At 39.4% G+C, this 25,554-nt stretch overlaps 1 protein-coding gene across 3 annotated transcripts in view; it reads left to right on the top strand.

Moving 5' to 3' along the window:
• Nucleotides 1–25,554, top strand: part of PRSS12 (serine protease 12) — a 72,084-nt gene that overhangs the window by 17,780 nt on the left and 28,750 nt on the right. For all 3 annotated transcript variants that reach the window (XM_054030502.1, XM_054030501.1, XM_054030500.1), the window contains 4 exons: nucleotides 7,818–7,996; nucleotides 8,916–9,057; nucleotides 11,254–11,450; nucleotides 15,052–15,193. In XM_054030502.1, the coding sequence (XP_053886477.1) occupies nucleotides 7,818–7,996; nucleotides 8,916–9,057; nucleotides 11,254–11,450; nucleotides 15,052–15,193 (660 nt within the window). The remainder of the gene's footprint in view (nucleotides 1–7,817; nucleotides 7,997–8,915; nucleotides 9,058–11,253; nucleotides 11,451–15,051; nucleotides 15,194–25,554) is intronic.

Below are 25,554 nucleotides of genomic sequence, written 5' to 3'. Positions count from 1 at the left end.
AGTCTTTAATTACTCCCATCACACTATTTTTTCCCACAGGACCCCTATCTGATTCAGTGGACAGAATGGATGGTGCTCATTGAATGGGTAGCTATTCAATATTTCTTTGTATCCTGCTCATTCAGTTTGTGGCCCCAGGCCTGACTTAGAGCATACCATTCAAATTGTGCTCTGAATACAGAATTATTCATTTCCTCATGAGCTTTTCTATGATGCTCAAATGTTACTGGGCTATTATCAAAAGCTAGTGAATTGCATTTAATATAGTGTCATTGGAAAGGGCTACTTGCAGTATCACTATTGTGCCTGGCGGGATTACATTAGAACATGTGTTTGCTTTTGGTTAATTTCTATAGATTTTATTTCTGGGATGGACCTGATTTCCTTTTGTTTTCTGAGTAAAAGTAGATTAATAGGAGCACGTGTATTTGGATGGTGCTTAGACTTTTTGAAAAAAAAGTCTACAGTTGTACATGATCTCACAGGCTACGTGTAGGGGAGTGTTCCCCCCAGCTTGGGGAGACAGAGTTATGCTAGCTCTGCTCAAGCTAATGCACTAAAAATAGCAGGGTAAGCCAAGGAGAGCATGGGCAGCAGCTCAGACTAGCTGCCTGAGACCAAACCTGCCTGGATCCCTGAGTATGTATTCAGGCAGCTAGCCTGAGCTGCATTGCTATTTTGAGAAGAGCTAGCATGTTGACTGTTTACCCAAGCTGGGAAGCACGCTCCCAGATATAGCGTAGATGTACCCAAAGAAGCAAGATGTCTTGACAGGTGTGCTCTTTATCCCCGGGCTGAAATTTTACCAACAGAGGCAGGCACAGCAGTTACAAAATAGGGCAAACATCCACATTTGCCTACAGTTAATCCAAATGGAAATGTGCTACAAAGTGTAAAATAAACCCTCTCAGCAATAGTATCCCATGCTCTTTCAGCTTTGCTTTAGCATTACTAGAATATAAAACCTCAGAGGATTAATCTTCTGGTGATAAGCAGAAACTACTGCTCATTTATTTCATTATTTGGTTTCCCCATATACTTTTTGATAAACACCAATTTGTTATTTCAGTGGGATTTGTGGTCTCTGATGCATTGGAAATCTAGAGTCTCATTAGAGTATAATATACTTTGTTTTCACGGTCAGGAGTTGAAACATTATCTCCCCAATTTCTGCAGGCCTCTTAGCAGATGGTAAATTTCTCTCTTTTGCATGCCGTAGTCTCCGTCTGCTGTGTAATGAGACCTATAAGAAGCAGGAGATACTGGAAGAGGCTTTTTTATTACATGTGGTTAGCATGCTATGCAAATGTTACTCCATAAACTGAAGTCAGATAATTTATCACAGTTATCCCAGCCCAGCAGTTAGGACCTGTGAGAGTCTGGGGCTGCTCTCCTTCTGGCCTCTATATTTTGCCTACCTTTTATAATTGCAAAGCAAGGACAGTTCATTAAAACTGAAATATCATCTACAATTTAACTCCTAATTTAATTTTTTAAAAGAAAGGTTGAAGACCTTTTAATATTGGTGAAGTTGCCTGGGAGATGAAAGCAAGATGTTAACAAGGCTTCTGGGAACGGCAAGAGATGAGATTTTATATCATGTTAAAATTGCAAAGGTGGCAGGAGGGGAATTAAGCACCAATCTAATTTTCTTACCCTGTCATTTTGTGAAATCTTCTGGATGAACGTATTTCCAAAGCAAGGAAATTATTTTTTGATTCTTGATAATGGAATTGCAGAGTTTCCTACCTTATTAAATATATGTAATTTTCTATACTGACTGGTTCCCATGCATACCATCTTAATACATGATTCTGTAATGTATCACACTACTGTCCCCACCCTGCCATTCTAACATTATTCTTGGAAGTACTGTCTCTGGAAAATGCTCTCTAATACTAATAAGAGTCGTACCAAAGATTCACACCTTACTGGATATACACTAAATAGTGGCATAGGGGTTATAGTTAGCTCAGAGATTGATGTTTACAAATGTCTGAGTTTTCAAGGAGAACCCATGACAGCTTTACTACTAGTAAAGCATTGTATTTGGACCCTGGAAGAAGATGTGCTTATGCTGAAGTGAGCTTTCAGTTGTGTTAAAATAAAGCCCTCTAAAAGTCTACCAGTAGGCCAGTCTTACTGTTGTACAAAATAGTACTTTTACACCAGTAGTTTGCCAATATGCAGGGAGCACAAGTAATACATTTCATGAAAAAATAATATATAGAGGCCAAGATTTTCAAAAGCGAATGCCCTAAAAGTAGGTTCTTAAGTCCATATTTAGCCATGTATATAAATATAGCCTGATATCAAGAAGTGCTGAGCATCCACAAAGCCCCTCAAAATCAATGGGAAGTAAAGGCACTCAGCATCTTTGAAGATTGGGCAACTGTTATTTAATGGTTTAAATATGGATTAGCCACCTCATCTTGAAAAATTGGTCTTAGTGTATTTTTGCACTTTACAGCACACAATATAACAGGGGTTGGCAACCTTTGGCATGAGGCTTGCCAGGGTAAGCACCCTGGCGGGCCGGGCCAGTTTGTTTATCTGCTGCGTCCGCAGGTTCGGCCAATCGCGGCTCCCACTGGCTGCGGTTCGCCGCTCCAGGCCAACGTGGGCAGCAGGAAGCGGCGGCCAGCAGATCCCTCGGCCCGCGCCACTTCCCGCCACCCCCATTGGCCTGGGTCGGTGAACCGCGGCCAGTGGGATCCGCAGTCGGCCGAACCCATGGATGCAGCAGGTAAACAAACTGGCCCGGCCCGCCAGGGTGCTTACCCTGGCAAACCGTGTGCCAAAGGTTGCCGACCCCTGCAATATAACATACTACAGATTCATAATATATAGTACCTAACCCAAATTTGTATCACTTAATAAAACAGCACTTTATGAAGTATAACAAACAGAACAGGTCTGGTTGAAGTGGCTACTTCTCTACCTAATACAAGCGTTGAAAAGTCATGAGTCAGGTCCTACAATCATGAGATTTTTAAGAATAATAGATGTGGTTATCTTTATTTGCCTTCCGATTTTAAAGCCTAAAGGCTTAATGTTTTCAAGTTTTCCCACAACCTAGAGGGCTAGAGAATTCATTAAAAAAAGGAAAAAAAGCAGAGATTCTCATTATTTACATGATTCTGTGAGCTGGAGCTTTAAGAAAAAACACAAGATACCATGAGACTTGCAGTAAAGAGTTGGCAATTGTGCTACATAACAGTGGCATCTTCTGTGATAACACACAGCACAGGTTCAAATGAGTGCCTTTCCCAAGAGAGGCATAAAAGAGAGAAGTACTAGCGTAGGGAAGTGTGGTCAAGAGCTCTGAGTTGTTGCTTAGGAGCCAGAAATTCCTGAGTTCTTTAACCTGGACTATGACACTGACTCTTTCTGTGACTTTGGGTAGGCCATTGAGCTCTCTACCCCTTCTGTGACAAGGGGACATTACTTTAATCCTCACCTCACCCCTCTGAGATAGGTTATTACTATTTGCAAAGGTCTGGGGAAATGAAACATGTTAGGTACATGTTAAATTAGTATTTTCCAAACTTGGTTTGAGTACCACTTCCCAGGGCAAGATATAAGAGCAAGATATCTGTTGTTAGAACTCAAAGTTCCTAATGCATGTGATGAAGTATGCAAGGACAATAATGTCTAACTAAAGCATCTCTCACAAAATGAGACGCACACTGTGGTGGGTTATAGTTGCCTCTGAGAGCATGGTGCTGCTACTATCTTCAGCACCTCTGCAGGCTGTCAGCCTACCTCAGCAGATCTGTGGCTGAGCCCTCTAGCTGGGTCACACATTCCAAACTCCAACCAGGTACAACAACTCAGTCGGAAGAAGTTCCTTGCCCTTCCAAGCCAATTATAAATAAAATGGTTTCTTACCCTTCTGGGGCTTAATTCCTTCTCTAGAATTGAATCAGCAGTGTTGCTACTGACCTCCTGCCGCCAATTGTGGTAGCAAAGGGCCTTAGCCCAGCCTGGTTCCTTTGGATATACACTAAAGAACACTCACTCCACAGTTGCCATCAGGAGCTGCTTTGCTTGCAGCAAACAGCTCCTTTTATTATGGCCTGTTGGGCCTTGATTGGCTGTTGCTCATTCCTAGTCCTTCTAGTTGCTGGAGGACCAGATTTCAATGGTTCCTAAAATGGCTGCCCTGGGATGCTTTTCTAGGGAGGTCCAATACTCACTTCTCCATTCAAATTAAGAGAAGTAGTACTTAGAAGGAATTCCATCCAACTTTCAGTCAGAGGGAGGATCATTATGATGCATGGGCTTTAGGATGGGATATTAAAAGGTTATCAACAGAATAGGGAAAGATAAGGGAGATCCCTCAACACCGAGAGTGGGGGAAAAGAAATGAAGGTGGAAAAATGTTGAAACAAGGGATGCTGAAAAAAAGGCACAAATCCAAGATGCTGCAGCACTTGCAAGAAACTAGGTGGGGAAGGCCTAGATTTTAAAGAGTGGGTGCCTAAATAAGTATACCAATTTTCAAAAGTTCTGAGCACCCCTCAGAGGATGTTGTTGGGAGGAAGAGGCATAAAGCTGTATAATAATTTAGTATGGATAAAAGTTTTGCTGCAGTATGGACTGAAAGATTGGTATACAAATAAATGTAGCTTTTATTTTTATTTTACAAATTATATGCTGTGTCATGTAATACTTGGATACAAGAACATTTTTAGCAAAGTATTTAGTATCAGATTATTAAAATAAAGTGGATTTGTTAGATTCCCCCCAATCCATTCTTACTCTAAACCATCCTTATGCATGCAGGTGAATGGGATTAAATATCCTTACTCTATGTAGAGATCAGGCTATCTGAGTTCTGGGTATTGAAGGCCTGGCCCACAAACTGTTTTTGTATCAGCATAACTACTGTATTTCAGTGTGTGATTTTTTTTTATCAGATTTTTTTTTTTATCTGTACAACCCCAGATGTGGATAGTGATAATTGCATAAGGATGCCTTATCCAGTTTAGTTTATTTCCCTTCCCATATGGGAATAACTATAATGGTATAAACACTTCTATAACAGTATCCATACTGCTGGGCTGTGTCACTTTAACTCTACCAGTATAGTTAAAGTGGTACAACTTTTGCACATAGACAAGTTCTTAGGATTGTAAGATGCCAAAAAATGATGTGATTGCAATGTTAAAATAAAACAAACCATAACAATAGCTGTTGAGACTTAGAATGATGCCAAGGTGATGGCAGTATGCTACCTTTTTTTAAAAAAACCCCCACTCCTTATGTATATACTCTTGGAAGTACACAAAGTATCAGGTAACATTTTGTTGCAGACGTTTTCTTTCTTTCTACTGTAGCTCTCCTACTAAAAAGCTACATTTTAAACACTAGATAACATTAGAGTGCAATAAAATTCTCATTTAAAGCTACTGTGATGGATGTGGGTAACATATGCCAAAATGTCTAAGGGCTGGTCTACACTGGGGCAGGGGGAGGGGATTGATCTAAGATACGCAACTTCAGCTACGCTATTCGCATAGCTGAAGTCGAAGGATCTTAGTTTGACTTACCTGTCCGTCCTCACAGCGGCAAGTTGACCGTCGCGGCTCCGCCATCAACTCCGCTTACTCCTCCTGCCGAGGTGGAGTATGGGCGTCGATTCGGGGATTGATTTATTGCGTCTAGATGAGACGTGATAAATCTATCCCCGATAGATTGATTACTACCCGCCGATCCAATGGGTAGTGTAGATGTGGCCTAAGGACCAGATTTTTAAAAGTATGTTGGTATTGCTGTGGTCAGTGTTGAAATGCATAACTGATTTAGATTAATTTTCATTTTTGAAAGAGACTTAGGTACTTAGGAGCCAAAATCCCATTGACAGTCAGTGGAATTTATGCGTATAAGTGCCTAAATCATTTTTGAAAATGAAACGTAAACTCCTAAATCAGTTAGAACCACATACCTTTAAAAATCTGGGTCTAAGTGACCTAGAAATTTAAGTCTCATTTTTAAAAGTTACTTAGGAGCCTAAATCCCAATGACTTTCACTTTTGAAAATGCAACTTTAAGATCTTAAGTCACCTAGGCACTTGTGAAACTGTTACCCCCTACTTTATCCTACTCGGTCAAATTATTCCTTGGTGCAACTCCATTGAATGAATGTTAAGACCCTGACCCCCCACACCTTGCTGCCCTCTGTGCCCACAGGGGAAGCTGAATCAGTGGAGGTATTCACCCAGGGGAGAGGACAAGAAGAGCAACTCCCAGAAGCCTTGGCCCCTCAGCTAACAAGCTGACCATAAACAAGTGTTTTCATGTTTTGAAACATTATCTGCCCTCTCTATATAAGATGCAAAGTTATGTTTAAAATGGTGCTAATTAGTTACCAACACATTTTAAAGCATGACCATTTTTCCTAGTCTAGATATGCCCATTGTCTTTGCTTGCAGTGCACTCAGTGATACATACGACAGGGTGGATGAGCGAAGCATTAAATGGATTTGAACGCATGTGCACGCATACAAACACCCCCACCCACACCCCTGTCTCCCTTACCTCAATGCACGGGGGATTGGGGGGAGAAGGGGAGGGTAACAGACTATGTGACCTCTCAAGGTTCTTTCCAGTCCTCTATTTCTGTGATTCCATAATTAATTAAAATTGATAAATCAAGGAAAAGGAAACCTCTTACCTTGTCAGACTGTCTGAATTTTAAGTGCATAAAGACTGAAAAGTCACAGTAAAGCATCTGAATATTTGTTTTAAAGATATTTAGGGGTTGTAATGATTAAATCTAAGATCAAAATCTTCAAGGCCTGCCCAAGTTAAGAACACACACAACCTTCCCTACTTCCAAAAAGATGGTGGTTGTTAGTTAAGAATATATGACTGACAATGGCTTACTTCCTCAAAGCAAATTAGTTAAGTAGCAGCACACTTCCCCATACACAAATAAATAAATAATAAAAATTGTTACACAACTATTTATTTTAATTTAAACTAATCCTTTAGGTACTTAAACCCCAAAGCCAGCAGTTTCTCTGAACTGTCCACAGATCCACTCACTCCCCTAATAATGGAATATCAGAAAATCACTGCTCATTAAAATGAGAAAAGAAGTGTAGACAGAGGTACCACTGTATAGAGAGAAACCAAACTATTAAGATCATTAATATATGGATACATAGGATACTGGCAATTAGAGATGGAAAAGTCCTGAGATCACTGAGTGTTAAAGTACAGAATGTCTTTTATGATGCTTAATATAAGAGCACATCTTGAATTCCTGTAGGTTTTTTGTATTGAAGAAGCATTATGTAGAAAAAGGAGATAAATTCTGGTAGTGAAAGTAGTACAGGACTAGAGGTAGGAAAACTGCATTCTCAGTTCTGTCACTGATTTGCTGTATAAGCTTGTCAAGACCTTCTGTGCCACAGTTTCCCCATCTGTAATATGTGGATAATTAAGCTTACCTACTTCATGTCAGGTTTGTTTTTATGGAGGGTGAGGGGTTAGGTTTAATTAATGTGCTCTGAGATCAGGTGAAAGTCACTATAGAAGTACATAGCATTGTTGTTGTTGTTATATGTATGTAATAGGGCTGTCAAGAGATTAAAAAAATTAATTTTGATTAATTGTGAGATTAAAAAAAGTAATGCCAGGGACCAGCCAGATAACTATTTTTGTGAATCCTAACTTGCTACTTGAAAATTTGCTGCTGTTAATTATGCTGATCAGAGGGTATCCAACATTTCAGCCACTACCACCAAGTTAAAGACGCTTTCGGATGGCTTGTGATTCTTGAGTCTTTCCTTATTATGTTTGGACAGGGGAGTAGCCAAGGCATGGAGCCAGGCTTACTTTGGAGAAGGCTCAGGCCCAGTGCTGCTGGACGAAGTACGTTGTACTGGGAACGAGTTGTCCATAGAACAGTGTCCAAAGAGCTCCTGGCGAGAACACAACTGTGGCCACAAAGAAGATGCAGGAGTTTCCTGCACACCTCTTACAGGTAGTCTACTGAGCAATTAGCATATTGATGATTAATTACAGACCCAGGATTGAGAGATTTGGAAGAGTGATATGTTTTAGAATTGTTGGTTGCACTGAAGCCAAGCAACAGGCAGTAGTAAAATCTGCCAGCCCTGTCCTGCAGGACCAGCTGTAAGCATGTGTGAAACTTGCAACTACAGAAGGTCTTGCTATTCAGCAAGATGCCTTTACATCTCAGAAACCAGTTGAGTAACCAATCTCCCTTCTATGCAGAAGGTGCAAGATCCATGTACTGTGGGTCATCCATACATGCAAATCAGGAGCATAATTTGGCTCATATAAATTTACAGCCATATGCTGCTCTCATTTTGTAATACTTCTCCCACCAACAACAATAGATATTTCGATGTGGAGCGAGGGCTGTTGTTTGGTCACCATCAAAAGGTCAGCATTTATCAACAGTCATTCTCCTGTGGTATATGAGATACTGTAGTATTTTCCTGTAAGTGGTATCTCAGCTGTGTAGTGGAAGTAAGTGAATGTTGACTTTTTAATGGCAGCCATGATATATGGCTCTTAATTTGGAAATAAAGAGAATATACAAAGGAATGTGTAGAGCCACAGATAAACTGTATACGTTGACATTGCAAAGTAAAAGCCCAGTCCTGCAAACTAGTCATGTGAGTAAAGGTTGGGAGGATCAATGATTTAAATTTTTTTCCATTGCACTTGAACAATTGCTACATATAAAGCACTGCACAGCTGACAGGTACATGATTTTTTTTTCACCTTCTGTTCAAACATTATTGCCAGACATGGTACCCCTTTGGTCTGACCCAATACCGTAAATTTTGTTTTTACTTTTCCTGGGGAATGACAAGGTACTTGCATCTTAAGCAGAACTGATTCTTGCTTTTTCTTACTTGCTAATGCCACAGATGGTGCAATAAGACTAGCAGGTCAGAAAGGCAGTCATGAAGGACGTCTGGAGGTACATTACAGCGGGCAGTGGGGCACAGTCTGTGATGACGGGTGGACTGAGCTGAATACACAGGTGGTTTGTCGGCAGCTGGGATTTAAGTAAGATCCTTTTATATGAGACAACTAAACGCTTGGTTTAGCAGTGGTGATAAAACTTTGCAAAATACTGTCTATACTCTGCAAACTATGAAATGTGCTGTGTTGTCTTTTTTACCTAATATTCGCATGATCATCAGTTTTGTATTGTGAAAAGCTTTGTAGATCGCACTGCAATAAGAAACAGAACACTGAACAAAAAACAAAAAGTAATTTCCTAAATGATTTATGAAGCTAGTTGTTCTCAGATTTCGAAGAACATTAACACAGTGCTGCTCTGAGCCAGTTTGATGTGTTTATGACAGGCGTCGGCAACCTTTCAGAAGTGGTGTGCCGAGTCTTCATTTATTCACTCTGATTTAAGGTTTCGCGTGCTAGTAATACATTTTAACATTTTTAGAAGGTCTCTTTCTATAAGTCTATAATACATAACTAAACTATTGTTATATGTAAAATAAATAAGGTTTTTAAAACGTATAAGAAGCTTAATTTACATTAAATTAATTAAAATTCAGAGCCTCCCGGACTGGTGGCCAGGACCCGGGCAGTGTGAGTACCATTGAAAATCAGCTCATGTGCTGCCTTTGGCATGCGTGCCATAGGTTGCCTTCCCCTGGTTTATGCTATCAAATGAGTAGAGGAAGAAATCAAGGGGAAGACTCTTATTGCCTTCCCTGGGCTTTGGTCAGGCCTTTTGGGAGAATTCTTAATGGTTATTTTCAGGATGGGCTGTGAGGAAAATTCCTCCTTGAGATTAAAAGAACTTCATAGCTCAGCCATAACTTCATACTACTGAAGTTATAAACAGCCACCTACAACAGATGTGTTTCATGGAGACACATTGCACTCATAGACCCTGATTCTTCTCTGCAGGATACCAAAAACTCCCATTCTCAATCTCAGTGAGAATCACTTTTATCCTGGAAGAGGAGAATTGGGCCTCTGAATTTTTGAAATACACCTCTCCCCTGATATAATGCGACCCGATATAACACGAATTCGGATATAATGCAGTAAAGCAGCACTCGGGGGGGGGGGGGGGGGGGGGGGGGCTGCATGCTCCGGCAGATCAAAGCAAGTTCGATATAACACAGTTTCACCTATAACGCGGTAAGATTTTTTGGCTCCTGAGGACAGCGTTATATCGGGGTAGAGATGTAATATGTGCTATGTGCAAAGAATTGAGCTGAAATCCATAAAACTCCATCACCACTTCCTCCAGTCTCTTTTAGACATTTGTGGCCTCTTAACAGAAAGATCAGAAACTTTGTCTCACTTCAGTCCCTAGACATGCACCAAGTTCCTTTCTATCATCCTACTTGCTGGCTGAGGCCAAACACATTTTGGAAAGAGAAGCTGCTTCACCATGCTAAACCAAAAGTTTGATTCTGCCAATCTTTTGCTCATGGAACTCCCATTAAAGTCACTGAGGCTTACCCATGGTATAGGTATTTCTGTATCTAGCTCAAAAAAATTAACAGCCATGCTCTGGAAAACTATTTTTTAAAGTGCATCTTTTACAAAACTCCCATTCCGATGTCATATATTTATTCTGCATCACCTTTCCTATTGTGTCTGGTTACAGAGATAACTATGAGCAAATGGAATTTCTTTTACTATGTACATTGCCTTTCTCTTGCTTCATTTATTCACTCTCTGAAGTCATAATCCATTATTCATGATACAATAGAAAGTAATTCTGCTATAGTACTTCCAGGATTGTGGCATTTCCAAATAAATCAGGCAGGAAGTAAAGGGAATTAGACAAGAGAAAGCTTGATAATAAACAATGACAGAAAAGGGAATACAGAATATAATGTCTATGAGCCCTCAATTCAGCAAGGCACTTGAGCACATGCTTGAATTTAAGAACATGCTTAAGTCCCAAAATCAATGTTTAAGTGCTTTGATGAATGAGGGCCATAAGGGTAATGTTTTTCAAGTTTGTTTGAATGTGACAGTCATTCTTTAAGAAGACCTTGAGCCCTGATTTACCCTGAAAAAGGCATAAATAGCTCCCATTGACTTTAACAGAAGCTGAACTTTCTTTTGCCAGAGCTAAATTTGCCTATTCCCTTTGTGCTTGAGAGCAGTTGGTTTTATCCACCCACAAAGAATCATTTCCTTTTCGGTGCTGAAGTATCATATATCCCCAGTGCAGTATTGCTCATAAACTATGCATACGTATTTGTTACACAGGTATGGAAAAAGTGCATCAGAAAGCTTCTCAGAAGAGAGTACTAGGCCTATCTGGTTGGATGATGTCAGCTGCTCAGGAAAAGAATCAACCATCCTTCAGTGCTCAAAGAGAGAGTGGGGAAAGCATGACTGCAGCCATCAGGAGGATGTCAGAATAACCTGTCACCCAGATAATGACAGCCATAGATTCTCACTGGGTAAGGCATTCTTTGTAACTAATGAATGTCAGCATTCCTCTATGTACAGATTCAAGAAGAATGCAGTCTCTTTAAAGATGCTACAAATTTGAATCTCCACTTATTCTGCTGCCTGTACATAGTTAGGCTTTCAGTCAGTCAGAGGTGGGCATATGTGTATGTGAAGGGAGAGAGAAAGCTCTCCCCTTGAAGAGCACATGGAGCTGTTAAGGTTGCATATGGGAACATCAATATACAGGGCATAAGGAAACAATGTTAATCTGTAATGCAGTGAATCCAGAGCCAATGAAACCTAAATCTGTGTCTGGATGGGGTTTTAGTCCCAGTGAGCCCCTTCTGATGGCATATTGACTTTCACTTAGTACTCTGCAAGTTGTAATGAACTGAAAGAATGATAAATCAGTAGTACACCTCCCTATGGACTTAGGTTCTTACACCCCATCTAAAAAAGAGAGATTGGAGGAATAGAGGGCATTCAGAGATGGACAGTGAAAATGATTAGAAACATGGAATTACTTCTGTATTATTATCATTATTAGTCACTTGTATTACAGTAGAGCCTAGGAGCCACAGTCATGGACCAGGACCCCATTGTGCAAGGCACTGTACAAACACAGAAGTTGTTTTCTGATGTGAAATATAGTTAAGTTGCATTAAAGAGAAGAAACAAACTATTATGGCCAAGATTTTTAAAAAAGTGTGCCTAAAGATAAGTGTCGAAATCCATAAGTAGTCGGGCTATCAAAAATGTCACACATTGACTATCATGGGAGCTACAGGTTGCTCAATACTTTTGAAAACGAGGTTACTTATTTAGTTGGCTACATATGGATGTAGGAGCTTATCTTTAGATACATATTTTGTAAAATCGTTGCCCATATTTTTAAAAGTTTACCCAAGTATATTGTAGTAGTTGTTGGGTCTTGGATTTTCAAAGGAACCTAGGGAAGTTATTCTCCAGCTCCCAGTGAATTTTAAAGGGATTTGGGTGCCTAACTCCCTGAGGTTCCTTTGAAAATAATACAGTATTTTACTACATTTTTTTCACATCTTCAGTCTTTTTCTTCTCTCTTCCTTCTTCTCTTCCCTTCAAAACCTCCTGCTCCCCAAACTCCACAAATTATTTATTATTAATTATTATTATTATTATTGTTGTATCATACAACCAATGATTACATATGGGTGAGATTGCTACAGTATGTTTGCTAGAAATAAACCTTCTCATCTCTCATATAACAGGCATTCAAATCATGGCGGCTGTCTGCATAGATGCAAACTATTTATGCTGCTGCATTTGAGAGACTATATAACATAATCCTAGCTGAACAAGATTCAGTTCAGTTAAATGTATCCGTAGAGTAACATTCTCTTATCCCCCTCAGTTCACCTGAAAGTCATATTAATTCCACACATCTAGACTTATTTGCTAAAATATAACAAGATGAGGTAACAATAAAATACATATATTTTATTGCTAAAATCTTCTTTCCCTATCTGGGTAATATGAGTATAATTTACACTAAAATCATGTTCTTCCAGAATAGCACTTCATTACAACAGAAGAATAAAGATGAGACTGAGGTCTGGTCTATACTACCCGCCTGAATCGGCGGGTAGAAATCGACCTCTCGGGGATCGATTTATCGCGTCCCGTTGGGACGCGACAATCGATCCCCGAATCGGCGCTCTAACTCCACCAGCAGAGGTGGTAGTAAGCGCCGCCGACAAAAAGCGGCAGAAGTCGATTTTGCCGCCGTCCTCACAACGGGGTAAGTCGGCTGCAATATGTCGAATTCAGCTACGCTATTCACGTAGCTGAATTTGCGTATCTTAAATCGACTCCCCGCTGTAGTGTAGATGTACCCTGAGATTTGCTGTAATGTTTCTGGTTGGACAGAAGACAAAGGCTATATTGTTACTATTTGTTTCCTAACACTTGAGAAAGTATTAAATATTTCCTCTAAAGAGGAATTCAGTGGAAGAAGAGTATAAGAAAGAGTATTTTTAAATATAAACATGAAAGGGAGACAGACAACTGGTTTAAGACACAAACCACATTTTTGTTAAAAAAAATAATGCTCTGCAGATGTTAATTTGTAATTCATTTTTTATTACACTTAACAAGTTTGGGTTATGAATTCAAATGTTTCCCATAGAGTGGTGAGGAACCAATAACAACAACAAAAAGGTTTGTTAGTATATAAGACCCAGAAAATGTAACTGACTAGAAACTAAGAGAAAGTGAGCAATAAATGTAATTGCGGAGCCTGAGTTAATTGCAAAATGTAAATATATGGTAAACTGTAAATAATAAAAAAAATTGAAGTGAAAAACATTTTAATATTAAAAATAATTCTGTTTTAAAGCTTTTTCGCTTTTAATAAGATAACTCTGGGTAAATTCAGCCCAATGACTAATGCCAAATTAACACTAGTTTTGCTAAGGGCAAAATCTGACCCATTATTTGCTCTTCCTCTTGGATAGGCAGTAATTGTCACTGGCTTTCTAGCGAAGTTGTCTTCCATTTGTGGGAGAGTGAGAAGGAATAATAGCTTGTCCAATTATTGGAAAGAACTCTAATGTAAAGTATTAGAGATATATCAAGTACTACTTACCAAAAGATTTAGGAGCTGATTCTCATTTACACAGAGTTAAGGGGCCTCAAATTGAATTTATGCCCACTTTAAGGCTCTGGCTCTGCCCAAGAGTTGAAAAAGGGCATTAGTGTAAATGAGAATTATACCCTTAGGGCTTTTTATGATACAGTTTTTTGAAACTTGCAGTCCAAGTACTTAGCTAGAATAATAATATATGCAATTGGCCTTTGGGTAAGATTACATAATTAGTAAAAATCTCACTAATTCATATCAATGACTGGGAGACTGATTTTACATTATCAAATTTTCTGAATGAGAGTAAATGAACAAACATAATTTAAAAAAAAAGCAAAGGAAAATCTATAACAGAATATACTTTATTTAGTTGGACAAATGTAGTTTAGTTTTAATTATGTTAATACTCCAGAGTATACTAGTCAAGATGCTGGAAAATACTTTGTATAAGTAATAAATTCATAGTAACATGGGCTAGTACATTTGTTGCTGGGCTGTAGTGTGAGCATACTGTGTGTGTGTGTGTGGCTTGTGTGAGTGATTGTATTTATCGGTGAGGTTTAGCTAAATCCTCCTGTAAAAGTCTTCTATGAAGAATATGGTCTGCTCAAATGGGTAGCGTGTGGGTGTAGCCTCATAACACAAGAATCAACCAGATTGTTCTCTACTGTTGGTGAAAAAACTGGGCTGTGTAAGTTCCAGTCAAGTTATAAGCTATGCTACATATTTATATGTAATAGAAGAAACCGATGAACCCTACAGTTTAAAGCATAAGGAGTACAACATAAGGAGCTTCATGATTTGTTGTAATGTGTATAAAATGCTTCATGCTCCCTTCCATGACAAAATACATGAATACTTTAACAGATGATATCATTAAAGTGGAAATCTTGTTGAACATAAGCGTCAGTTGACCCCTAACCCTGGAATGTGATGAAATCACCTAAAATACTAGTTTTTGTTTCTACTATTGTGTAACTTATTCCTAGGTCCTCCCATCAGGCTGATGGATGGTGAGAATAAGAAAGAAGGACGTGTGGAGATTTTTATCAATGGCCAGTGGGGCACAATTTGTGATGATGGATGGTCTGATAAGGATGCAGCTGTGGTCTGTCGACAGCTTGGCTACAAGTAAGAAAAATCCTTTGACTATTCTTCAAGTTATCTGATTACCATATCTGATTGCACAAAGTGTGTGTAACTGAGTATTACCTGACTAGGTAATACTTGTCTGTGTAGTATACTTTTACTCTGCTATACTTGAAATATACAAAAGTAAAGCATACTACAATTTTACTACTTCTTCATAAAGAAGCTAATATTCCTCAGAAAAGGGGCAGTAATGCCAAAGCATAATTGTCTTTACTAAGCTCAGCTAACAACTGAAGTGTAGGCTAAAAGCAGTTATTGAAAAATGTGTTTAATAAAACCAAATATTTCAAGATGACTAAGCTACTGTATAAATCCTATATTTTACTTATTTTTGTGGCTATTCATATTATATATGCACAATATGCCAAATTCCCATTTACACTCAACTTCTGTGAGTTGCACCGATGTAACTGAGAAGAGAATTAGGCTCAACATATCTGCTCAATATTCTTTCCTGCTCTGAACTATTTTTACCTTACTTCTTCGATTATAACTGAGCTTGGTTTCCAATCTTCCTAAAGTGCTAATGAAGTTCAAGGAAATGAATTGCCACATCCTTCAGGAATGGAAAGATAATGGAAACAAGAAGAAAATTAACATTAAAAAGAATGTCCTGGGGTGTAGCCTAGAGTTGAGTAGTACAGATAATGGTCAATACAGAAATAATTATCTATATCTAGAGATTCTGTATTTAGAAATTCTTTGGTTTTTTTATTTTATTTGTATTGTAATTATTGTTTCTGGGTTTTGGTGATAAATGACAATTATCTTAATTTATATAACACCTTTAATCTCAAAAGATTTTAAACTGATGCACATGGACATAATTTATCTATCACCTGAGATGTAGCCATGTTTGGGGTGAAACAAAAGTAATATTTAACAGTTCAGTGTAACATTACACATTAAAAAAGGAAAGGTAGTACAGAATGTGTATCCCAATGAAACTACAAAGGAGTTACATATGGTCAAGACAGTAAAACCAGCTTTGAATTTGGCCAAACTATTAGGGACAATGATCTTACTCATGCAAAGAGCTCAATGTAATTGTTTATTGATCACAAGTAGTTTTTATAAACTATGATTTTATTAATATCTATGTGCTGTGATCTTGAAAGTCCTCAAATAGTTGTGAAGTCTTAAGTGGCTTTAATGACTTACTTCATTTTCTATCTAGTCCAAAAGATAGCAACTCCAGCAGCACACTGCCCAATGCCACAAGGCATCGGTATTGCTTTAGTACTGACTCAAAGGTAAGAGTGCTAGTCCCTGAATCAACAGCACTGAGAGGTTTTTCGTTCATTTACTGACCTGCCCTGACCCTGCTTAGTTTGTGAGATTTGAAGGGATCATAACACAAAGAAGCCTGGCTGCAGGGTACATGATAATAACTTGAATAAGCCTGCTGAAATAAAATAACAGAGCTAACAGGAAAAAATATTTAATTAAAAAAATTGCAACTTTTACATGCCACTGGTGAACAAAGCCATTCAATCAGCCTTGCCCTGCTCATTAGAAATTTCTTGTTGGGGCACTAGGAATCAAGGTAGGTGTGATGGCCAAGGACAGACTTATATTATAGTAGTGCTAATAAGATCTGAAAATTGTCTATAAAAGGCTGCTTTGCTTTGAATGTTTTTTCAAATAACTTCCAAGCTAAAGAACCTTATAGATTTGTATTATTTCCTACTGAGTCATTTAGTCTGCTTCTTCCTCAGCCTACTCAGATGCACAGGCTTTTCATATTTCTGTCACAGACACACCAAACCCACTCACTCATTCCCAATATAGTAGGGTACATATCAGCTGAAGGACTCAGGGCAGAGTACAAATCTTGGATATTTGGGGATTCTGATAATTCAAAGAGTCAGCCAGCACACTTGGAAGTCAGTGCTGAGGACTGGTTTCCCTATTCCTTGCTTGTTCAGTAAATGGTGACAGCTACACTCCAGGAGCTTGACTTTGCTCTTATGTTCAGCCATATATGTGAGAACAATCAGGTCCGAGGATTTCACTGCATATATTTGTTTGCGCTGGTTCAGACTTCAGTCTGAGTGCTGATTTGAGTGTCCCATTACAAGGTTAAGATCTTCTATTTACACACTGAAGTTTGAAATTGGGCTCTGTGAGTGCTGCTTTTTAGAAACAAAACTAGTCTTTTTCTGGAAAATGTTGGCAAAGAGCTAAATACTGAAGCTGACATCAATTTTCATTAAGAATGGCGATGGAACTAAAAGTTCATACTGAGGTATTATTTTCCACTTATAGCACTGCTACTGGGAAACTTAGGTTGTCTGACTTTACATTTTTTTCCTGGAAAATGTGAAGCCTGTAAATCATACATACATATTTTTGACTCAGGCCAGCAGGGGAGAGGAGATTTCCTTAAAATGCAGACTTGTGCAATAGAGAGTAAAACAAATTAATTAATAGTTGTACTGTATATATTACTTCCATGGTTAACAAGGAACTATGTTTTTATTTTTACAAAATACTGATTAGTAACATTAATAACCTTTTTAATTAAGATTTGTTTCTGAAGTTGAATCTGGAAAACCTAAGTTGGCAAGATGTCTAGGCCCCAATTAATAGTACTTTTAAAGCTCTGTCATTAAGCCAGCTTGCATACTTGTAGATTAATGTTAGTAGCAAAAAAACAATCTGAAGAACATTAGAAAGCCATCCTCCTAATGGGAAAAGCAGTTGTGAAATAATAAAAAAAATTAACGGTGGCTAATCAAAACACGCTTAAAACTGAAAGAACATGCACCTTTCGTGAAGCATTACCTAATGTCTGACAAAGACTAGCAAGTAGAGTAATTTTATAGATAGGGGAAAAGGATAGAAGAAAGATGTTTTAGAAGCTCTTATGCTTGTTGAGCAAGTTAATTGGCATGATGAAAATTCTAAGATTTGGGGCCCTTTTCTGGAAGAACTGGGTTATGAATATATAAACATATATGAAATGAAGATTAGGATATTTTTTTCAGTACAGTTTTGGTAATGTAGCAGAAACTTCCATTCAACCTTTTCCATGCACATTTTCTGTATTGGAGGACAGGTTTTTGTCCTTGTAAGGTATTCATTAACTGGAACATCTATATATACCACTGTGTGCTTATGCGCTTGGTGGGTCTAGTCTACCATATTGGAGTACAGATCCCCACGTTTTATCTGTGTTTCTTTTACATACCAGCTTAATGCAGAATTCAGAATTCCCTCTTTGTTCTGCAGTAGCAGCTGATGTCATTGGAGGCACATACAGTGGAATTTTCAGAAGTGCTCTGCAGTAACTGAACTGTGCCCCCATTGATCCCACCTAGACCCCCTCAGCTGGGATCATGGCTTGATAATGAATGAGAAACAGTTTAAAATATTTTATTTTAATGTTTTTTCTAATGGTTAAGCCTATCATTTATTTGGTTAATGTATTGGGATCTTAATATCAAAATGTATTTTAGCAAAAGCTTTGTAATTTATTTCAATGCGTGGTTATACTCCCAGTCTACACTGTGGAACAAATTTTGTTCTCTGTTTCTCTGGATTTACACTGGTGTAACAGAGATCAGATTTTTTTCCTTTTATATTTCTGTACTGGGCCATTTTAGGTTCCTACTTGGTTGGATGGGCTAGTCCTCATGCTGTTAGTATGAGCCACTGCCTATAAGCGCACTAGTTCAAGTGGAACTAGCGTGTGTCCGTCTACCCATGCTGCAAATCACATTCCCAGCCACTGTGTAGACATACCCTAAGTGCAACAGCAATCCGGTGTGGTGTTTTGTTGCTTTTTGCTTTAAATATAAATGCATTAATTTTTTTTTATCATATTTTGTTTTTTCCAGCCTTCAGCCATTGCTCTCTGACTGAAGACAGAGGCTGGAGGTCACTCTACTAATGTCAGGAGCACAGCAGTAAGGACAACTGATAGAAAGGACAGCTTTTTAAACATTATATTCAGGTGCAAAAAAATTGCACAAATATATATATTAGTATTTACATGTGCATTTTCCACAGGGCTGGGTGTGTAAATCAGGAAAATATACATGCAAATGGCAACTTGTAATTTAGTGTAATTTGGGTGCCTAACTCCCTTAGGCATCTTTGAAAATCCCTGATTCACTGTCTCCAAATTAAACCCTTCAGAGGGAGATTGAGGGGGACAGTGTTTACTAGCTGATTCGGTATCCAAACATGGCTGTTTCTTCCCCTTCTGCTCTGTACCAGACACTATTAACTAGGTGACCTACACACTCTGCTTCAATCAGGAAATGATAGCAGGGTATGAAAACAGAAAATCAAATTAAAATCATACATATGTATTAAAGAAATGTACTAAAATTAGTGTCTTACTCAAAAGAGCAAGGAGTGGGGCCTTTTGAACTAGTTAACAGGATATCCCGATTAACAGATGACTCCATTTTAACAGTAATGCCCCTGCAGAGCTCATCAAGTTACTGTATAAGGCCATGAACCCGGGAGGAACTACTGAGATAGTGATTGAGGCCCAGATCCTCAAAGGTATTTAGATGCCTATCTACCACTGATTTCAGTGGGAGTTAAGCACCTAAATACATCTGAGGCTCTGGGGCCAACCCTGCTGCCTGTCCTGGGGCAACTGTGAAATACCTGCTCTGGTGACCCAGCATGTGTAGCTGTAGCTGGAGTGGAAGGTGGTAATTAATATATACACTTTCTGATAAAGATGGACTGAAAGCTGTTTTTACAGCATGTTCTAGCACAAAACTGAAATGCCTAAGACCTAAATAACATTAAATATCTAGATCTCCCAATATGTGGAATTACTTTCCCCATTAAGCAGTACTATTTGTTGTTGAGCATCATTAGACTTAAGTCTGTTCCCTGGGAGATGTCCCTTTTAAACCGATTTTTTGATTAAGCAAGTGTCGATTAAGTGGAGTGCACTGAATAAACTCCCATGAATAGCAATTTATCAGCAATGTGGCAGCCTGCACAAGTGCATGGCAACAGAAAAGTTTCCTGAAACGGTGTGGAAAAGCCCCCTTGAAACAGGCTACTCATACTGATACTTCTGATGCTTTGGCAGCTATAACCTTTGCGCCAATGAATAATCTCACTCTCTCCTTCTCCTTTCTCCTTAAAAACTACTACTTTTTCCTCCATATCTTTTTGTGTACAAACTATTGACTTGTATGTTATATTGTTTTGTGTGAGATTTAGATTTAAGCTCTTTGGGGTGTGGACTTTAAGTATTTAATAAAACACTATGAGCACAATGACACACCATAAATAATAAATATTCCTAGAAGGGTTTAGAAATGAAAGGTGGTAATTCACAATCAGGTAAATTAATTTACCCTGAGGAACTGTAGGAAAATACCTCACTAAACATTACTAGATGCTCTTGACAAAGTTTTCTTAAAGGGAGATCGCCAAAGTAGATCTGATTTTGCAATAAAAGCCTGGAATTTGTCACTGTTTTGTGATACTATATATGGACACATCAGCTCCCCACAGAAATCAGGGAGTTTGTATGTTCCTTATCAGAGGGGTAGCCGTGTTAGTCTGAATCTGTAAAAAGCAACAGAGGGTCCTGTGGCACCTTTGAGACTAACAGAAGTACTGGGAGCATAAGCTTTCGTGGGTAAGAACCTCACTTCTTCAGATGCAAGTAATGGAAATCTCCAGAGGCAGGTATATATCAGTGTGGAGATAACGAGGTTAGTTCAATCAGGGAAGGTGAGGTGCTCTGCTAGCAGTTGAGGTGTGAACACCAAGGGAGGAGAAACTGTTTCTGTAGTTGGATAGCCATTCACAGTCTTTGTTTAATCCTGATCTGATGGTGTCAAATTTGCAAATGAACTGGAGCTCAGCAGTTTCTCTTTGGAGTCTGGTCCTGAAGTTTTTTTGCTGTAAGATGGCTACCTTTACATCTGCTATTGTGTGGCCAGGGAGGTTGAAGTGTTCTCCTACAGGTTTTTGTATATTGCCATTCCTGATATCTGACTTGTGTCCATTTATCCTCTTGCGTAGTGACTGTCCGGTTTGGCCAATGTACATAGCAGAGGGGCATTGCTGGCATATGATGGCATATATAACATTGGTGGACGTGCAGGTGAATGAGCCGGTGATGTTGTAGCTGATCTGGTTAGGTCCAGTGATGGTGTTGCTGGTGTAGATATGTGGGCAGAGTTGGCATCGAGGTTTGTTGCATGGGTTGGTTCCTGAGGTAGAGTTGTTACGGTAACAACTCTACCTCAGGAACCAACCCATGCAACAAACCTCGATGCCAACTCTGCCCACATATCTACACCAGCAACACCATCACTGGACCTAACCAGATCAGCTACAACATCACCGGCTCATTCACCTGCACGTCCACCAATGTTATATATGCCATCATATGCCAGCAATGCCCCTCTGCTATGTACATTGGCCAAACCGGACAGTCACTACGCAAGAGGATAAATGGACACAAGTCAGATATCAGGAATGGCAATATACAAAAACCTGTAGGAGAACACTTCAACCTCCCTGGCCACACAATAGCAGATGTAAAGGTAGCCATCTTACAGCAAAAAAACTTCAGGACCAGACTCCAAAGAGAAACTGCTGAGCTCCAGTTCATTTGCAAATTTGACACCATCAGATCAGGATTAAACAAAGACTGTGAATGGCTATCCAACTACAGAAACAGTTTCTCCTCCCTTGGTGTTCACACCTCAACTGCTAGCAGAGCACCTCACCTTCCCTGATTGAACTAACCTCGTTATCTCCACACTGATATATACCTGCCTCTGGAGATTTCCATTACTTGCATCTGAAGAAGTGAGGTTCTTACCCACGAAAGCTTATGCTCCCAGTACTTCTGTTAGTCTCAAAGGTGCCACAGGACCCTCTGTTGCTTTTTGTATGTTCCTTGTGTCTGTGTGTATGTATCTGCAATCAATATAATTGTTCAGAGAGGTGTGGGGGGAGGATTTGGAACAAGAAGAGACACATTGTTTGTGGCTAACAAGTTAAACAAATCATTCTAAACCCATTATGTAAAGATTGTCCTATAATGCTTCCAAAGTCAGCAAGGCTTTGGATTATCTGGCATGTACGTGCAGGTCACACAAATTAAAATGTCTAGGGACAGCTTGACTTTGTGCTACCAACTCTGTCAGCTGTTTTCTAAATTTGTCTTTTGCAGATTTTTGCAATTCACTTATTTTATTCTGCATTCCCTTTTTATTCCTCCTCTTTAGAGTGTGGTCAAAAATCCACATAGGGAATATAGATGTGCATATTCAAGTCTGAAAAGAGAGGAACATTTCACCCATCACTCTCCACTCTAAATTATATGGACATTAGAGATCCTTGGCCCCTGATCCAGCCATGTTGTGCTGCTCTCCAGTGGAAGGGGATTCTTCCATTACTACGGAATCCCCAGCTGGTGCGGAGCCTGTGCAGCTGCGTCTGTGCTACTCCCTCCCAACACTGGGGGTGTTATTTATTTTTCTGCCTAATTTGGTATTATTAAACATCCCTGTTTGAAATGTTAGTCTGCACAAATGCACTCATGCTTCTCACTGGACATACAGTTATCCCTTTGGACACATACTAATGTCCTCCTTTTCAAAATGTAGCCTTAGGGTATGTCTACACTGCTCTACAAGACCTGCAGCACTGCCATGGCTGGCCCGGGTCAGCTGACTCGGGCTCAGGCTGTGGGGTTAAAAATTGCAGTGTAGACGTTTGGGCTCCAGCTGGAGCCCAGGCTCTGAAATCCTGTGAAGGGGGGTAGGCCTCAGGGAAGGGTATGTCTACACTGCAGTTAAAAATCTGCAGCTGGCCCATGCCAGCTGACGTGGGCTCCTGGGCTCAGGCTGCAGGGCTGTTTAATTCTGGCGTAGATGTTCTGGCTCAGGCTGTAGTCTGAGCTCGGGGACATTCCCACCTTGTAAGGTCCTAGAGCCAGGGCACCAGCCCAAGCGTCTACAAACTGCAGTTAAACAGCTTATTAGCCCAAGCCTGAGTCAGCTGACCCAGGCTCTGAGACTCAGTGCCAAGGGTTTTTTATTGCTGTGTAGATGTAGCGTACCTTAGTTGAAAATATATGCACATGGTATAATATAACAACACCCTACAGCTCTTCAGCACTCAGTACATTTCAACAAAATGACCCTAACTTGCATTTTACTAATCTGCAAACTTGTAATTCTCTCACTCACACAGAGTGTTCTTGTGCGCTCACCCACTTCTCAGCAAAGCCAGCAGGAATGTCTTAGATCACTAATACTTTGTACTCTTATACACAATACACTACAGAACATTTACTAATACACTATGAAGCATTATCATAAGTAATTAAAAATCAACACATAAATGAACAAAGTGGATGAGATGAATTATTCTTGCTTTTTTATTGTTTGTTCACTCGCTGGCTAATTTGCAAAATTCAGTCATTCACAATGGGCCTTCCAGTCATTAGTGAAATGCTACTGTATTGCCCATAATCTGTAAGGATCAGACTTTCAAATTTTAATAAAATGCCTTAAATCCCACAAATGGATACTCAGCCTGATACCTATCCAGATAAATGTCTGTCTCATGTACCTAAATGTTGTTTTCATCATCCAAGTTCAGGATTTAGACATCCTATGAAAAAGCTCATATTTCAAAATGGCTTCACACAAGTTTTTTTTAGTGGTGATTACAGATTTAGGGCCCAATACTTCAAGATTTTGCATGTCCTCAACTGCTACTGAAGCACTTTGCAGAAATGGGCCCTTATGAAGCTAAATTAATCTCTGGTGATTTCAATGGAGTTACACCCAGGATAAATTTGATGAACTCCATCAAATCTAAGGGATGGTCTACACTGGGGGTGGGTGGGAGGGAAATCGATCTAAGATACGCAACTTCAGCTACGCGAATAGCGTAGCTGAAGTCGAAGTATCTAAGATCGAATTACCGGGGGTCCACACAGCGCGGGATCGACGGCCGTGGCTCCCCCGCCGACTGCGCTACCGCCACTCACTCTGGTGGAGTTCCAGAGTCGACGGTGAGCGTGTTCGGGGATCGATATATCGTGTCTTAACGAGATGCGATATATCGATCCCGGATAAATCGATTGCTACCCGCCGATATGGCGGGTAGTGAAGACATACCCTAAAGATTTCTGTAATGCCCATCACTGTAGTCTCTAATATTTGGATTAAAGCTTGGCTAAATTGATAGATAAGCTACCTATATGATGATCCTCTGGTGGCACAGAGACAGCATAGCAGCTCCTTACCAGTTATTGGTATGGGACATGGCCTGGGCTTTGCTGGCTACTTTATTGACCGTGTGGGGCCATTGGCAGCTGGTGCAATTTACAGCAGTTTGGGGACTGTTCTAACTTACACTGGGGAACTTGATTGGTGCACAGCCAGTCCAGGACTGGCAGAGCATAAAAGTATTTAACCCACCATCCCCCACGCACATATCCAGTCCTGGCTGCTCCGCAGCTGCAACTGAAGATCAGGGCCATCATACTTATCCTGGTGTGTTCATTAGAACCTGCTTTTGTGGGATGGCTGGGAGAAAAAGGTGTGTAATAATCTTGGCTACCACATAAACACAATATTAATGAGACATGCTAAAGCTTTGCCGAGATGGATGAACGTGCTATGCATCCAATTTAGATGTGCTTGAGGGAAAGCAAAGTCTGACTGGTAAATAAATTAAAATAATTTCTCTATTAGATTATGCCACAGTGATTAATTCTCCATCTGATAGACTCACCACTTAGTTGTAAAACCAATATTATATGGTAGCAATAAGATCTAATGGTTTGTGTGGCTGGAAAAGATCCAACTCTGAACTTTACTTTTTGCAAAAGTATTATTACAACAATGACATTTATCTCTTTCTCTAACTGTATTATTATTTTACATCTAAAATAAAAGTACAACGTGCTGCAGTTTGAAGGTTATATTCTGTATATACTATTAATGATTTTCTGTGCCATGCTGCCCTGGTTTATGTTCATAGTTGCCATTAATGTATGGTATACTTTAAGGCATAGTTCCCAATAAACTGTAGGTCTCCTTCCTTATTTAGCCAGTTTAGTTTTCGGAAAAAATCTTAACACAAATAAATTATTTTTAGCATACACAGATGCTGAGTTTAGGCAAGGATTAAACAGATTATGGAAAAAAAGGTGGCATGGGTTTTTGTTTCATGCTATTACAATATAAAAATCCTTTCCCTTTACATAGAGCTTTTAGCTAAGGATACAAAAGCATTTTACAAACATTAACTAATGAATCCTCCAAAGTTAGTCAGTTATTATTCTAGTGTATAAATAAGTTAATAGAGGCAATGAGAAG

The sequence above is a fragment of the Malaclemys terrapin genome, chromosome 5 (assembly GCF_027887155.1).
Source record: "Malaclemys terrapin pileata isolate rMalTer1 chromosome 5, rMalTer1.hap1, whole genome shotgun sequence".
Lineage (NCBI taxonomy): Eukaryota > Metazoa > Chordata > Testudines > Emydidae > Malaclemys > Malaclemys terrapin.
Note: the sequence above shows the minus strand (reverse complement) of the source record. Positions and strands in the feature narration are given on the sequence as shown.